Raw genomic sequence first — 16,954 nt, 5'->3', positions numbered from 1 at the left:
TGCATATGAGGCATGTGCAGAAAGTAAGACCGACAAGGCATGCAAATGCTCATAATGGATTTCCAGCAGGAGAAAGAGAGGTAGGGCTCCCCAGACTTGTCCAAGAAACACGGTACTATTGTTTCTAATAGCGATACAGAACACTGGGATTTCAGTGTTCTGATAATTTGGGAAGGGGGGTACCTACCAGATTAACTTTAGGGTCCCTTCTAGTGCCACAAACAAGGCTTTTGGGGATTATCTTAACAATTCTAAAATATTCTGAGGTGTGTGCCTAAGTACATTATGATTGATTAAGATCACACACATATATATATCTAACATGCAGAGCTGTGGTCCAAGAAAATAACATGACTGAAATGGAACATGGTCTATGCATTGAGACCCTTGCAAAAAGCAAAGGCAGAAACACTGTTAGCATAGAAAGTGTGAGGCTAGGGAGAAGAAATTCATATTCATGTATTAACTCAATTACCATGTGTGCCTTGCAAATCCGGGGCGCTATCTGTTTAAAATGGGATTTCACATCATTCTGTCCCAAGTGACACAGACAGGATTATAAATGAAAAATCTTTTCCTCAGGCCAGGATACAGAGCTGCGCTCACTTGGGCAGCATACACTAGCAGAGGAGAACCTTTATTTAAGGCTGGAAATTCTATTTACCCAGGAGTCCAAACCACTGTTTTATCTGTTCTTGCCGAATAAACAAAACACCCTGGCAAACGAGATGCAAAGAAGGCCTGAAGGAATGGAGAAGAATGTGAAATCAGGTATGCAGGTCAGTGTCAATGCAATAAATCAGGAGCACAGCAGTGACATGTATTTTCTCTTCTGATACTAAAAAAAGGGAGGCTATGTGAATCAATGAGACAAGTGAGAGAGCAGAAATATATATGTATATATAGTTGATACTATATATATATACATATATATATATACACACACACACACAATATAGTAGATGTGTATCTATTGGGGATTATCTTAACAATTCTAAAATATTCTAAATTCTTAACAATTCCAAAATGTCTTAACAATTCTAATATAAAATATCCAACAATTCTAAAATATATGTAGATATATATTTACACATAGAGTAGATGTATATCCACTATATAAATATATATATGTATGTATATATATAGTAGATCTTTTGTGATGTTTTATTTTAGGGGACAATATATATAAAGGTGGACTTCCCTGGTGGCTCAGTGGTAAAGAATCTGATTGCAATGCAGGAGATGTGGCTTCGATCCTTGGGTCAGGAAGATCCCCTGGAGAAGGAAATAGCAACCCACTGTAGTATTCTTGCCTGGGAAATCCCGTGGACAGAGGAGCCTGGCGGGCTACAGTCCATGGGGTTACAAAAGAGTCAGACATGACAGCTACTAAACAACAACAAATATTAGCCTTAGCAAAGGCTACGAAATGAATGTTTTGCCTGGTGGCAGCCACAAGGTACAACCATGAATCAGACAGGAGATCTTCTCCAGCCTACTTGGGCCTAGTGTCCCTGAGCCCACAGGGAGGCTGGTCAGGGAGATTGATGGTGGCATGCCAGATGCCTACTGTCAGGTCCACACTATAATACTCAGCCTCTTCTTAAGGAGGTGCTGATGAATCTAGCTTGTCATGTTGTCTACTTTGCCCTCTCTTGCCACAGGGCCTTTGTGTGTGCTCTTCATTCCACCTGAAAGTCAGTTGCCTCCACCCATCCCCAAGTCTTGGGGATTTGTCTTTCAGGTCTCAAATCCATCCTGTCTTCTCTGCTATCTACACTCTGTCATCAGGGTGAATCCCTGAGTCTTATGGGGTCTAAACTTTGTACAATCTTGAAGGCCCCTTTCCAGAAAAAGAATAAAAATTTGAATGTGAAATCAGATACCCACATAATTAAGATCCCTCCAGGGTGTTGGAAAGGGCCTGGCAAACGAGGAGCTGGAGCTTCAGCTTCCTTACTTCGCAGGGAAACTGCTGCCTCTGGCTGGCACAGTACATGGTGGATTTGCTCACTGGAGCCCTCAAGACGGTATGAAATCATGTTTTGTCATGGAAATGCTTGATTCCCAGCCGTTACAATGGTCTGTAAGCTTCTCAAGGGGTGAGACCATGTCCACCTGCTCACATCATTCTCCTAGTGTTTAGTCTAGTGCCTGGCATAGGCAAGGTCCTCAATAAATGGGATTTGAGTAAATGAATCTTGAAATTTGAATAATTATAATCATAGAACAATTAGCTCCCACCCATTGGGAGTCTCCATTCGTCAGGCCCTGAGGGTACAGGGTATGTTGGAAGACTCGGCCTGTGAAGAAGGAAGAGAAAACTACTCTGGGCACTGGGATTAGAGGGAGACTGAGGTGGGGTGCCTCTGAGTCAAGGATGTGGCTTCTGATTGCTACTGTCAACAGCACTGTGTCCCCCCAGAATAAACATGACTTCATGACTGGTAGGGATCCCCCTACCCCCAAACTAGACCTTTGTAAGATAGTCAGCTGCCATTTCCTAATCTTCTCTCTTGGGAAGCAGAGACCCCGTCTCAATAACATCCCCCTCCCACTCTAAGCCATAGTCTTAAACTAGTGGGTCTGGTGATTATCTTGGTTAAAATGGGCAGATATTATTACCAGCTACTGAACTGAGGCAGGGATATTGCTAAGCTTTCTACAAGGCACAGGATAGCCCCTCCCAGTGAAGAATTCTCTGGTACAGAATGCCAGTAGTGCTCAAGGTGAGAAGCCCTGCCTCAAACCCACAGGCTCCCTCTCCATCACTTTTTCTGGATGCAGCTGTGTGCTGTTTTTCTCTTTTCCCTCCTTTGCCTTCTGTACTCCACACAGAACAGTGGGGGCTATTTACCAGAGTAAATGTGATGCAGTTTCAGTTATACATACAGTTTATTCAAAACAAAACGAATAATTTTTATACCACTCTGATGGCAGAAAGTGAAGAGGAACTAAAGAACCTCTTGATGAGGGTGAAAGAAGAAAGTGAAAAAGCCAGCTTAAGACTCAATGTTAAAAAAACTAAGATCATGGCATCTGGTCCCATCCTTCATGGCAAATAGAAGGGGAAAAGGTGGAAGCAGTGACAGATTTCCTCTTCTTGGGCTCTAAAATCAATGCAGATGGTGACTGCTGCCAAGAAATTAGAAGACAATTGCTTCTTGGCAGGAAAGCTATGACAAACCTAGATAGTGTATTAAAAAGCAAAGATATCATTTTGCCAACAAAGGTCTGTGTAGTCAAGGCTATGGTCTTACCAGTAGTCATGTATACGGATGTGAGAGTTGGACTATAAAGAAGGCTGAATGCCAAAGAACTGTGGTGCTGGAGAAGACTCTTGAGGATCCTTTGGACAGCAAGGAGATCCAACCAGCCAATCCTAAAGGAAATCAACCCTGAACACTCATTGGTAGGACTGATGCTGAATCTCCAATACTTTGGCCACCTGATGCGAAGAGTCAACTCACTGGAAAAGACCCTGATGCTGGGAAAGATTGAAGGCAGGAGGAGAAGGGGATGACAGAGGAGGAGATGATTCAATGGACATGAACTTGGGTTAACTCCAGGAGATGGTGAGCCTGGCGTGCTGCAGTCCATGGGGTTGCCAAGAGTCAGACATGACTTGGTGACTGAATGACAGCTCTAGGCCAGTGCATTGAACGGTCTGGGAACCTTATTCAACTACAGAGTGAGTCAGTAGACGTGGGGTGGAGCCTGAGAGTCTGTCTCTCTAACCAGTTCCCCGGGGATGCAAACACTAGGCCTGCAAGCACACTTGGAGTAGCAAATTTCTTGGCACTTAGGATATAGCAGCAAAGAATACAAAGACCCCTGCCCTTGGGGAGTGTCCAGTTGGGCTAGAAGTGTACTGGACCCAAATAAGGGTGGAGAGGTTGAAGTCAGAGGCACTCAGAGTCTCAGAAAATCAGCTGGAAGAGAATGTACAGGATGTCTAGCCAAACTTCCCCATTTTAGAGATTGCAAAACTGAGGCCCACCATAGAGAAGGGAGCTAGTTTACATAATGCAGCTTGCTGTGCCAGCTTTGGGGCAAGTCTGTTTGATTCCTATTCCTTTGAATTAGCTTGGTCCTTAGGGAGCCTCTGAGGGCATAGCTCATCAGAGTGGGAAAAGGTCAGCAGCTTAGAGGTTACAGGGGCATAAGTCTGGAGACTCCCATGGGAGGGTTCCCCCCTCCACTCTCCTCACAGGGAACCCTGATTCCCAACTTCACTCATGTCCATCCTGACACACCTGCAGATACTGGGATATATTTCGGGAGATACTAGATTCTTCCCACCAACTCTGTGCTTCTGCACGATTAAATTTGTAACAAGGATGAACCAGGGCAAAGTCAGGGAGAAGTAAATTCTAAATGCATTCAGTCAGCACGTGGAAAGAGTCAACTCAAATAGGGTTTGGCCAATCAAAATCTCCTCCTAATCAGAGTGGAAGGACAAATCCTGAATCCTGGACCTACACCGGGCTCCTGGGGGCATCTTTCAGGGCTCACCTGAACAGAGTCATTGACCCACAGCTTAGAGAACCTTTCGCTTGGAAAGCAATTGCTTCCTCCATGGCTGGTACCTGGGACTAGCAACTTTTAAATTCATGCCAGTTGAACTTGAACGGTAGCAAATTTCAGGGAGTAGCTAAAAAGAAAAGCAACAGCTGATATACCAGGCATTAATAATATAACAAAGAAGAAAAAGAGAAACTTTTCATTAGTACTTTTTGATGTCAATTTATTATTTATCCCTTCGCCGATATTCCAACAGGCAGGCCATCATAAAACATTCAAAAAGATTCTCTAAAACAGTCAAGGCATCTGTTTTAACTAAGTTCATTTTTAGAAACCTGAAAATCAGGAACCCTGGCATTTATACAATAGAATAGCTGTGTTAAAAATGTATATATGTACACTGTATCAAAAATACTGTTTGAGGATCACCACTTAGAAAGAGTTTAGTTTAAATTTTGCCAATGACCAGGAGGCAGGCAGACAACAGCTCCTAAAAGAAGACTCAGTGTCAATCAACAAAGCGCTGCTCCTGAATGTGGGCCTCCATGAGCGTTGTTTTGTTGAAAAAAGGCCTTGACAAAGCCCACTGTTTGGTAATTAGCATCCTGTCAAGTCTCTTCAATCAAGGCCCACAGGTTGCACCTGGTCCCAGTTAAAAAAGGCTTTGTCGGCAATTCTGATCTGACCCTCAGGGCCCCTGCCATATGCAGAACCACCTTCTGTGTTCATGCCATAGCTACCACTTACAAAGCAAGGAGGCCTCTTCCACCAGAGGTTCTGAGAGCTTCTGTCTAATCCTGATGTGCTGCCACGCCACTTTAACCTCGATGATATATGTCCATCCTTGTAACTCAGACCTTTGCTCCTCCCCGAAGAAGGTATCTCTTCCTGGGACAGAAGATGCCGCAGAAGCAAAATCATTGCCGAAACAAACCAAATGCAAAATGGAAAGATTTCAGAAAACAAAGAACATAAGTGCCCTGTCTTCAGGACGAGCTGGTTGGAAAAGAAGAGGCTGGCCCTCCCTGGGTTGGCAAGCCTTCATTCCGCTCTGGGCTGGCATCCCTGAGATAGAGGTCGTGTTCCCTGATGTAGGAGATGACAGCATCTGGGAGTAGGTACTTCACGCTATGCCCCCGGCTCAAGGCCCACCTGACGTATGTGGCGCTGATCTCGTTCTGCACCGGCTCCCTGGCCAGGTGGATCTTGTCCTGGTATCTATGCAGGATGGGTGAGTCCAAGACATATCCCTTGGGGTCATGCCCTGCTCGGGTCACACACACCAAACCAAACTTCTCCACTATTTCCTGGATGTGTGTGTCTTTCCAGAGGTTGGGGGTCTGGAAGGTCTTGAGGATATCTGCCCCGCAGAGAAGCTTCAGCTCAGGCACAGCTGGAAAAACAAGGGTGGATCTCAAGAAAGTAACAGGAGGGTCATGGCCAGGAAAGATAGCATCATATTCTGTTTGAGATTTTCACCAAATGGTTTTCTTGGAATCTATGGGGAACTCAATGTCTATGTGTTCATGACTTAAGGAGAAAAAGTATGTGATGAATCTGAAACTACTTTAGGGACATACAGTTGTTAAGTAATACTTTAATCAATAAATCTTTTGTTTAAGGTTGGCAAAATGCCAAGTAATCCAAAATGGATTTTTTTTCAGTGTCATACCACAAGGCTGTCTGTGGTTACTGGAGCCCATAGCAGGTCCAGCAAGACCAAAGGTGGCTGTGCTGAACCTAGAACTCTGTCTTCTGATAGAAGGTGAGGTTCTTAAAGCCCTAGGACTAATAGACAATGGACCTCTGGCAAGTCACCGCCTTTCTCAAAATCTACTTCAGCCCTGTGCTTCTCTGGGAGCTCAGTGGTAAAGAATCTGCCTTTTAGTGCAGGAGACATGGGTATGATCTCTGATCTGGGAAGATCCCACAAGTCGCTGAGCAACTAAGCCCCTGCGCCATAACTATTGACCTGTGCTCCACAACAAGCACAGATTGACACGTGGCTCAGATGGTGAAGCGCCTGCCTACAATGCAGGAGACCCGGGTTCAATTCCTGGGTCGGGAAGATCTCCTGGAGAAGGAAATGGCAACCCACTCCAGTATTCCTGCCTGGAAAATCCCACGGATGGAGGAGCCTGGTAGGGCTACAGTCCATGGGGTCGCAAAGAGTTGGACATGACTGAGCGACTTCACTTTCCTTTCCTTTTCCACAACAAGAAGCCACGGCAATGAGAAGCCCACGCGCCACACTGAGGAGTGGACCCTGCTCACCGCAATGAGAAAAAAGCCTTCACAGCGACAATGACCCAGTGCAGACCAAAAATAAATTAAATAAATAAATAAATTTATATTGCTGGCTTCACTTCAGTTGTGTCCGACTCTTTGTCACCTCATGGACTGCAGCCCACCAGGCTCCTCCGTCCATGGGATTCTCCAGGCAAGAATACTGGAGTGGGTTGCCATTTTCTTCTGCAGGGTATCTTCCCGACCCAGGAATCAAACCTGTGTCTCTTATGTCTCTCTTACGTGGAGCACAGGCGGGTTCTTTACCACTAGGGCCAATCTATTTCAGCCCTAATGTCTGGTGCCTTTATAAGTACAATCCCATCTTAAAGGTTAATTATAAAGGATCTTTGGGTAACTAAAAGGTCTCTAAGACCTCAGCTGGTGACCTTTTCATCTGTTTTCAATAAAACAAAGCTCTAGAACAACTGATCAATGTGGATAATCCTTTAGCATTTGTTCTAACAGAGACTGATGATTGTGATGATTAAAGAATACTTAACAATTATTGGCTGTTTATTATGGGCACTATTAAGTGCTTTATGTGTTTAATTTCATTTGAGGCTCAGAGTAACCTCAAGAGATGGGTGTTATTGTCATGTCCATTGTGCAGAGGGGGAAACTGAGGCATAGAGAGGCGTGTGACTTGCCTGAGGTTCTTCATTGCTAACTGAGTCAGCCAGCCTCCACTGGGGGGTATTTGAAACCCCTGGGCTCTTCTGCCGCCTGCTGGCAGGAACTGTACATGCATCACTCTGCCTGGATTTTCCTGGCACCATTCCTGTTCCTGTCCCCTTTGCATGGGCTAATCAGAAAAAGGAAAACTAAGTCCATGCTAGAAGCAACCAGCAGGGCCTCCGGTCCTTCTGGAAGTCAGTTCTAGCTTCAGTGAACAGCAAAGGCTGGGCTCCTAGAGCAAGAACATCTTTCAGTCACCATGAAACCTCAGCTGGGAAGGGCTTCAGGGATACCATCTGCTGGGGGGAAACCTGATGTAAATTGTCAGCTTAGGCTCTTCTATTGTGAAACCTTTGAGAGAATCTGGACATGGACTAGAGAGATGAGTTTACAAAGGCGCACTAGACCAGCGATGCACTGGAAAGTGAGAAGCTGGACATGTCATAAAAAGGTCAGAGTTCCCGCCTCAGTTGGGTACTGGCTGCTGCGGGCCTGGAGCTGAGATCCTTCCCTGGGCCTCAGTTTCCCCATCCATGAAACGATAGCACTGGATTGTTTACTCATTTTAAGGCATCAGATGTAATCATAGAAACATACTTCAAACACTTTAGCAGTCTACTACTGGTATAATAAAATGATATTCAAACATTTATTAAGATATGTATTCATGAATTCTCCATGGTTAAGAACTAGGACTCTAGAGCCAGACTCTTCATATTCAGATCCTGACTCTGCCATCTGACAGCTATGTGACCTCAAGTTTAAAATGAGGATATTAACACTACTTATCTCATAGGATTATTTTAGAATTGAATGAACTGATAAATATAAAACACTTAGAACAGAGAACAGAAAAAGTGTGGTATGTGTTAACTACCATCCATCCATTCATCCATCCATCCATCCATACACCTACTTATCCACCAATCCACTCACTGGCACTTATGGAGAGCATCCTAAGTGCATTTAAAAATTATTCAGTAACTTAGACTTTTCACTCATTTGGGCTGGTCCCATTGCTTGCAACATGTATGTGGATTCAAACTATTCCACACCTGTGAGATTTTACTCTACTTTCTTATTTATCTGACCACTGTAATATAGAAAGAGACCAGTGTTTGATCTTTCAAGCCATTGAATTGTTGTTTCATGTTCTTCCTATGGGGGAGGTTAAGAGATGTGCATTGAATTCCAGGGTCTCCTGGGGTCTGGGCACACCTCCCTGCTCCCACAGGTCAGGGTTTCTTCTCCTGTGGGTTTCTGTGGGGATGATCTCCACACACCTGCTTCAATATTAAATACTGTTTGAATTTATTAACAATGACAGTATGGAATACAATCCACTCTGAGCCCTTGCCCAGAGGGAACAAGTACCCACACCTGCGTCATCCGCCAAGTCAAAAGGCATGCCCATGGGGCTGGTGCGACGGATCCCTCCTGCCAGCCACATGCACTTTAGACCCCAACTCTGGGCAGTCCTATCATCAGGCCCCTTAAAGGCAGTTACATTTCCTTTCAGATACATTCATATCACTGCTATGAAATCTGCAGACTGAGTTACTCTGAGAGTCCAGTCTGTAAGTCTGACGTTTTGAATAAAAGCTGCCAATTTGATTTGTCTTAACAGTGACTCAGTGACATAAATAGATGCCCATGGGCATTTTGGGGCAGTGTGCTCTGTCTTTGAATAACCACAGGCTCTGGAGAGCAGATGAAGCAGAGATTCACACAGAAAACAAGAGAACTGCCACCAGGACCTGTTTGTTTGAATGTCCAGTTGCCAACACTCTAACATTAAAGAGCACCAACCCTGAGGCCAGTCAGCTCCGGATTCCAATCTCAGGTCTGCGAGGACCTTGGGGTAGTTACAGCTGATGGGCCTGTTTCCTCAGCTGCAGTAGGGGTAATAAAGCCTCCTTTGGGAGTTATGGAAGCTGAGTGATGGTGAGAACGCAATGGAAATTTCCTGCCTAGTACAGCACATGAACACAGGCCTGGTGTCTGGAGTGCAGGACTTCCGGGTCTAGACAGGATACCCACGATGAAGCCAGGTATTGGGATCTGATGTGTGTGTGCCCGACTCTTTGCAACCCCATGACTGTAGCCCACCAAGCTCCTCTGTCCATGGAATTTTCCAGGCAAAAATACTGGACTGAGTTGCCACTTCCTACCCTAGGGGATCTTCCCGACCCTGGACTTGAAGCATCTCCTGCATTGGCAGGTTGATTCTTTACCGCTGAACCACCAGGGAAGCCCTCTGGTATATGAGGGGAACGCCCAAATTAATCATACAAGGCCACCTTGGAACAGGCAGCGTGAAACGGAAACAGATGAAGCATCTGCTCTGGTTGTATGGAAAGAGAATCCTCTGAGCTGTGCTCGGCCCCAACAGCTAAGGCAGGGACTACCTTCATAAGTGTCAGAACTGGGCTATTAAAGGACTGAAAGTGTCCCAAAGTGTGACACCCAAACGGCCCAGGACAAGGCAATCTACATGCTCCTGGGGGAGTCCAAGGAGGACCACAAATCACAGCAGTGATGGGGAAAGCAGGGGCCTGGCAGCCAGAAGACGCTGAGCTCAGCTGCAGAGCAGAACAGCACGTGACAGAGTACAGGGCACACAAAACGGTCCTTTAGAAATAGGCCACGAGTAGCATGCAAGTTACCTCATCAGAAGCCAAACTTACATGAGAAAGACTCCACCTTTCTCTTTTAATTGCTCTATTATTTTTCTGATGATAAACATGAAATCTGTGTCAACTGTGGACCATGTGGAAAATATAAGTATTTAAAGTAGAAAATAACAACAGTAATTTTGCTTTCTACAAAAAATTGTCAATATTTTGGTATATTTCTTAGTCTTTTCTATTTAAACATGCAAACAGATGTGAAAGTACATTTACATATGTTTATATAAATTGAGATTATCCAGTCTTGTATCCTGATTTTTTTCCCACTTACCTCCTAAGTGTTTCACCTTTTCATGAAAACCTTTTGTGTGGGTTCTTCATCCTATGTTATATATTGTAAATTTACTTATACTTTCCCTAACATTTTAACACTGAGTTTGCTTTATATTCTGCCATTGTAAAAATTGCTCTGATAAACATCTTTCTCCTTAAGTCTTTGTCCCAATTTCTAATTACCTCCTCAGGCAGATTCCTAGAAGGGGAATTTATCAAGCAAAGGGCACACTCGTTTTTAAGGCCCCAGATATATTTTGGTAAATTGAAAAGCCCACTTTTCATTCAATGCAAACTTCCTTTTTTTTTCTTCAGACTTCCTTTTTTAGCAGTTACTTTGGAAGAGAACAAGAAGAGTAGGATTTAGGGTTTGAACGTAGAGAAAGGGAATAAGGGACAAACCCTGAATGTCACAGGGTCAAGCAGAGCAGGCTAGTAGCCCCTGGACAAGCACATCCAAAAAGAAAGTGGGTGACGTGAAGTGGTGGAGGGGGGACTGGTTTCTCAGGGAAGGTTCCCGCTTACAGAAGGGCCTTACAGGACAGACAGCTTTTCAACAGCAGAGCCACAACTGGCAGTGGGAGGAGAGGCAGGCCAGGCAAAGAGACAGGGCTTCTGGAAGCATTTGCAGAGAGGTGAGATGCCGGGAGCCTCAGTGTGGAATCCCTCCTGCCTCACTGGCTGCTACTTCCTTCTCTCGCCACAGGTTCCAGCATCCTGAATGGCATGAGGTGGCCAGCACTTCCTGCCCTGACTGCCTTACTCAGCTGCTCCTCTGCCCCCCAAGGTGTGCCCCACCCCAGATAACCTACGGGTCCTGCAAGTGGTGATGCAGCACTGCCTCCTCCAGACCGTTCCCCTGTCCACAGCTAGACTCACCGCTATCCATAGATGGTCTCCAGACCAGGGCACCTCTGTTCCCAGCCAGCGTCTCGAGAACTCTATCAGGAGTGACTGCTGAGCCAGAGGTGATTCAGAAAGAAGACAGAGGGCTGAGAATGAGCACTGTGTGCTGTGCTCAGGGCTGGGGGACAGGCGAGGAGGAGCCCCTGCTGGCTCTGGAGGACAGGCAGACAGGGAGGCCAGAAGAATGCAATAAATATTGGAGAAGGTGATCATATTGGAAACTCGGTAGCTCCTCCTTTCTTGGGTTCCCACTCAACAGCACAGTTCCCCAAACTGGCGGTAAAGCAGATCCCCAGCGTGCCTGTTAACCATGGAGTTCCAGGCCCCTTGCCCTCAGGAGGTCTGGGGTGTGGCCTGGGCTTCAGTGTTTTTAACAAGCCACACAGGTGATTCTGCTGTGAGTGATGCTTTGATCAGCATCTGGGGACTGCAGCGGGAAACTTGAGGGATTTTCAAGGCCTCTTAATTAATTTATTTTTAAACACATGTTTATTTTTAAACACACATCAGATTCTTTTTCGTTATAGGTTATTACAAGATACTGAGTGTTGTTCCCTGTGCTATACAGTAGGTCCCTATTGTTTACCTATTTTATATATAGTAGGGTGATGTCAATACCACACTCCTAGTTTATCTCTCCTCACCCCACCTTTCAAGTCCTTTTAGAAGAGCGATTCCAGTCTGTGTTCTGGGGAGCACCAGTTCTAAGGAATACTAATATGCATTAAAAAGAGCCCCATGATTAAAAAGTGCTAAGAATGGCTGCAAGCTACTTCCCTTCCTCACAGAGTCACATGCACATGAACATAGTAAAGGCTCTGAAAAGTCCTATAGAAAAGACAGCACTGTAAGCATGTTTAACCATGAAAATCTGGAGCTCTTCTCATAGGGAAATAGTGTCCCACCAGCTAAAGTTGGGAGAGCCGCTGGAGGCAGTCCCATGGAAAAGCCTGTTAAAATGTTGGCCGGGTGATACCAGTGATCCCTTGCTCCTGGCCCACCCTGCCCCCCATCACTGTGCTCCAGGTTATGTGCCCGAGGGGGCTGTGTATTTAACCCCTGGTACCAGGGCTGCCATGGGAGGTGCTCTGAAATCACAGCTGACAAGGCTCCATCAAACACCAGGAGCTGACCACGGGGTAGAAACCCAGGGCTACAAATTAAAAGGAAGATCCAAATTGACGTTAAATCTCTTAAAAATAGGTTTCCTCGGAGGAGCCAAGATGGCGGAGGAATAGGATGGGGAGACCACTTTCTCCCCTACAAATTCATCGAAAGAACAATTGAACGCAGAGCAAACTTCACAAAACAACTTCTGATCGCTAGCTGAGGACATCAGGCGCCCAGAAAAGCAGCCCATTGTCTTTGAAAGGAGGTAGGACAAAATATAAAAGATAAAAAGAGAGACAAAAGAGCTAGGGACGGAGACCCGTCCCGGGAAGGGAGTCTTAATAGAGGAAGTTTCCAAACACCAGGAACCCTCGCACTGGCGGGTCTGGGGGAAGTTTTCCAATCTCGGAGGGCAACCTAACTGGGAGGAAAAATAAATAAAACCCACAGATTATGTGCCTAAAAGCAACTCCCAGCAGAAAAGTACCCCAGATGCCCGCATCCGCCACCAGCAAGTGGGGGCAGAATGGAGAGGAGCGGGCAGCATTGCTTAGGGTAAGGACCGGGCCTGAGTGCCCTGAGGGCAATCGGAAGGAGCTATTGTGAGATAGCAACTTAAATTGTGGTATAGCAAAAGAGAGAGAGAAAATTAACCGGCCCAAACACACTGCTGGCTGTTTGCAGAACAAAGGGTCTGAGCAAGTCCAGAGAAGAGCTAGCCGGCTGGACCGGAGGCAGGGGGGAGGGGAAAGGGGCAAACTCTGCCCCAAAGACGCCATCCCCTACCACACTGCAAACAGGCCTCCAGTTTCTAACCAAAGACTTCCTGAGATTCTGGATGGTCGACATCCACCAGGAGGGTCGTGGCTAAACACAAGGCGCACACACCCGGCGTGGGCGGAAACTGAGGCTGGGGACGTGGAGGGGAGAAGGCACACCACACCCGGGGAGAGTGTGCCCATCAAGCTCCTGGCTGCCTGAGCTGCTCGGGCTGGGGAAGGCACAAAACGCAGGCGCAACCAAGTCCGTGCTTTTGTGGAATACCCGAAAACTGGAACCGCACACCATGCAGGGCATGCTCCAAATAGAGCACCTGGGAGCCTGAGCAGCGTAGACGGGGAAAGCAGCGCCCCTCCCTCCCCGCAGCGCAACGGAACTAGCGAACCTGAACAAGAGACCACCTCCGCTCGCCTGTGTCAGGGCAGAAATTAGGCACTGAAGAGACCGGCAAACAGAAGCCAAATAAGCAAAGGGAACCACTTCAGAAGGGACCAGTGCAACAGATTAAAATCCCTGTAGAAAACACTGACTACACTGGAAGGGGCCTATAGATATCGAGAAGTGTAAGCTGGAACGAGGAGCTATCTGAAACTGAACTGAACCCACACTGACCGCAACAGCTCCAGAGAAATTCCTAGATATATTTTAACCTTTTTTTTTCTTTAAATTAAAAAATTTTTTTTCTTTTCTTATTTTTTCTCTTTTATTTTCTTCTAAAATTCCCTATTACTCCCCCATTACTCCTTAACTTTCATTTTCATATAGTTTTATGATTTTTTTAATTAGGAAAAAGATTTTTTTTTCTTTTTTTTCTTTTTCTCTTATTTTCCTTTAAAGTCCTCTATTACTCCTCTACTACTCCTTAATTTTCATTTTCATTTCACTATAACCTTGCCAAAAAAAAAGAGAAGCCCTATTTTTAAACCGAACTTCATATATAGTTCTAAAATTTTTTGTGTTTTTGTTTTCAATATTGTATTTTTAAGAGTCTAACCTCTACTCTAGATTTTTAATCTTTGTTTTTCAGTATGTGATATAAATTTTGGACATTTAAGAATCCAATATTCAGTTCCCATTTTTACTCAGGAGGGTGTTGATTACTCTCTCCCAATCTTGACTCTCTGTTTTCTACCTCAGAACACCTCTATTTCCTCCTTTCCCCTTCTCTTCCCAATTCAATTCTGTGAATCTTTGTGGGTGTCTGGGCTACAGAGAACACTCTGGGAACAGACAACTGCATAGATCTGTCTCTCTCTTCTTGAGTCCCCCTTTTTCTCCTCTGCTCATCTCTATCTCCCCCCTCCCGCTCCTCTTTTTCATGTAACTCTATGAACCTCTCTGGGTGTCCCTCACGGTGGAGAATCTTTTCACCATTAACCGAGAAGTTTTATTATCAGTGCTGTATAGTTGGAGAAGTCTTGAGACTACTGGAAGAATAAAACTGAAATCCAGAGGCAGGAGACTTAAGCCCAAAACCTGAGAACACCAGAAAACTCCTGACTACATGGAACATTAAGTAATAAGAGACCGTCCAAAAGCCTCCATACCTACACTGAAACCAACCACCACCCAAGAGCCAGTAAGTTTCAGAGCAAGGCTTACCACGCAAATTCTCCAGCAATGCAGGAACATAGCCCTGAGCGTCAACATACAGGCTGCCCAAAGTCACACCTAACACATAGACCCATCTCAAAACCCATTACTGGGCACTCCATTGCACTCCAGAGAGAAGAAACCCAGTTCCACGCACCAGACCACCGACGCAAGCTTCCCTAACCAGGAAACCTTGACAAGCCAATCGTCCAACCCCACCCACTGGGTGAAACCTCCACAATAAAAAGGAACCACAGACCTCCAGAATACAGAAAGCCCACTCCAGACACAGCAATCTAAACAAGATGAAAAGGCAGAGAAATACCGAACAGGTAAAGGAACATGAAAAATGCCCACCAAGTCAAACAAAAGAGGAGGAGATAGGGAATCTACCTGAAAAAGAATTTAGAATAATGATAATAAAAATGATCCAAAATCTTGAAAACAAAATGGAGTTACAGATAAATAGCCTGGAGACAAAGATTGAGAAGATGCAAGAAATGTTTAATAAAGACCTAGAAGAAATAAAAGAGTCAATTAAAAATGAATAATGCAATAAATGAGATCAAAAACATTCTGGAGGGAACCAAGAGGAGAATAACAGAGACAGAAGATAGGAAAAGTGAGGTAGAAGATAAAATGGTGGAAATAAACGAAGCAGAGAGGAAAAAAGAAAAAAGAATCAAAAGAAATGAGGACAACCTCAGGGACCTCTGGGACAATGTGAAATGCCCCACATTCAAATCATAGAAGTCCCAGAAGAAGAAGACAAAAAGAAAGGCCATGAGAAAATGCTTGAGGAGATAATAGCTGAAAACTTCCCAAAAATGGGGAAGGAAATAGCCACCCAAGTCCAAGAAACCCAGAGAGTCCCAAACAGGATTAACCCAAGGTGAAACACCCCAAGACACATATTAATCAAATTAACAAAGATCAAACACAAAGAACAAATAGTAAAAGCAGCAAGGGAGAAACAACAAATAACACACAAAGGGATTCCCATAAGGATAACAGCTGATCTATCAATAGAAACCCTCCAGGCCAGAAGGGAATGGCAGGACATACTTAAAGTAATGAAAGAGAATAACCTACAACCTAGATTACTGTACCCAGCAAGGATCTCATTCAGAAATGAAGGAGAATTCAAAAGCTTTACAGACAAGCAAAAGCTGAGAGAATTCAGCACCGCCAAACCAGCTCTTCAACAAATGCTAAAGGATCTTCTCTAGACAGGAAACACAGAAAGGTTGTATAAACGTGAACCCAAAACAACAAAGTAAATGGCAACGGGACCATACCTATCAATAATTACCTTAAATGTAAATGGGTTGAATGCCCCAACCAAAAGACAAAGACTGGCTGAATGGATACAAAAACATGACCCCTATATAAGCTGTCTACAAGAGACCCACCTCAAAACAAGAGACACATACAGACTAAAAGTGAAGGGCTGGAAAAAAATATTTCACGCAAACGGAGACCAAAAGAAAGCAGGAGTCGCAATACTCATATCAGATAAAATAGACTTTCAAATAAAGGATGTGAAAAGAGACAAAGAAGGACACTACTTAATGATCAAAGGATCAATCCAAGAAGAAGATATAACAATTATAAATATATATGCACCCAACATAGGAGCACCGCAATATGTAAGGCAAACGCTAATGAGTATGAAAGAGGAAATTAATAGTAACACAATAATAGTGGGAGACTTTAATACCCCACTCACAACTATGGATAGATCAACTAAACAGAAAATTAACAAGGAAACACAAACCTTAAATGACACAATGAACCAGCTAGACCTAATTGATATCTATAGGACATTTCACCCCAAAACAATCAACTTCACCTTTTTCTCAAGTGCACACGGAACCTTCTCCAGAATAGATCACATCTTGGGCCATAAATCTAGTCTTGGTAAATTCAAAAAAACTGAAATCATTCCAGTCATCTTTTCTGACCACAGTGCAGTAAGATTAGATCTCAATTACAGGAAAAAAATTGTTAAAAATTCAAACATATAGAGGCTAAATAACACCTTTCTGAATAACCAACAGATCATAGAAGAAATCAAAAAAGAAATCAAAATATGCATAGAAATGAATGAAAAT

At 44.4% G+C, this 16,954-nt stretch overlaps 1 protein-coding gene across 1 annotated transcript in view; it reads right to left on the bottom strand.

Moving 5' to 3' along the window:
- Positions 1 to 4,730: 4,730 nt before the first annotated feature.
- NMNAT3 (nicotinamide nucleotide adenylyltransferase 3) overlaps positions 4,731 to 16,954 on the bottom strand; it is a 134,696-nt gene continuing 122,472 nt past the window's right edge. Inside the window, exon 5 of the mRNA XM_043474262.1 lies at positions 4,731 to 5,917. Within this exon, the coding sequence (XP_043330197.1) occupies positions 5,511 to 5,917 (407 nt within the window). The 3' untranslated portion in view covers positions 4,731 to 5,510. The remainder of the gene's footprint in view (positions 5,918 to 16,954) is intronic.

This window comes from Cervus canadensis, chromosome 7 (assembly GCF_019320065.1).
Source record: "Cervus canadensis isolate Bull #8, Minnesota chromosome 7, ASM1932006v1, whole genome shotgun sequence".
Lineage (NCBI taxonomy): Eukaryota > Metazoa > Chordata > Mammalia > Artiodactyla > Cervidae > Cervus > Cervus canadensis.
This window is presented reverse-complemented; position numbering and strand designations above follow the sequence as displayed.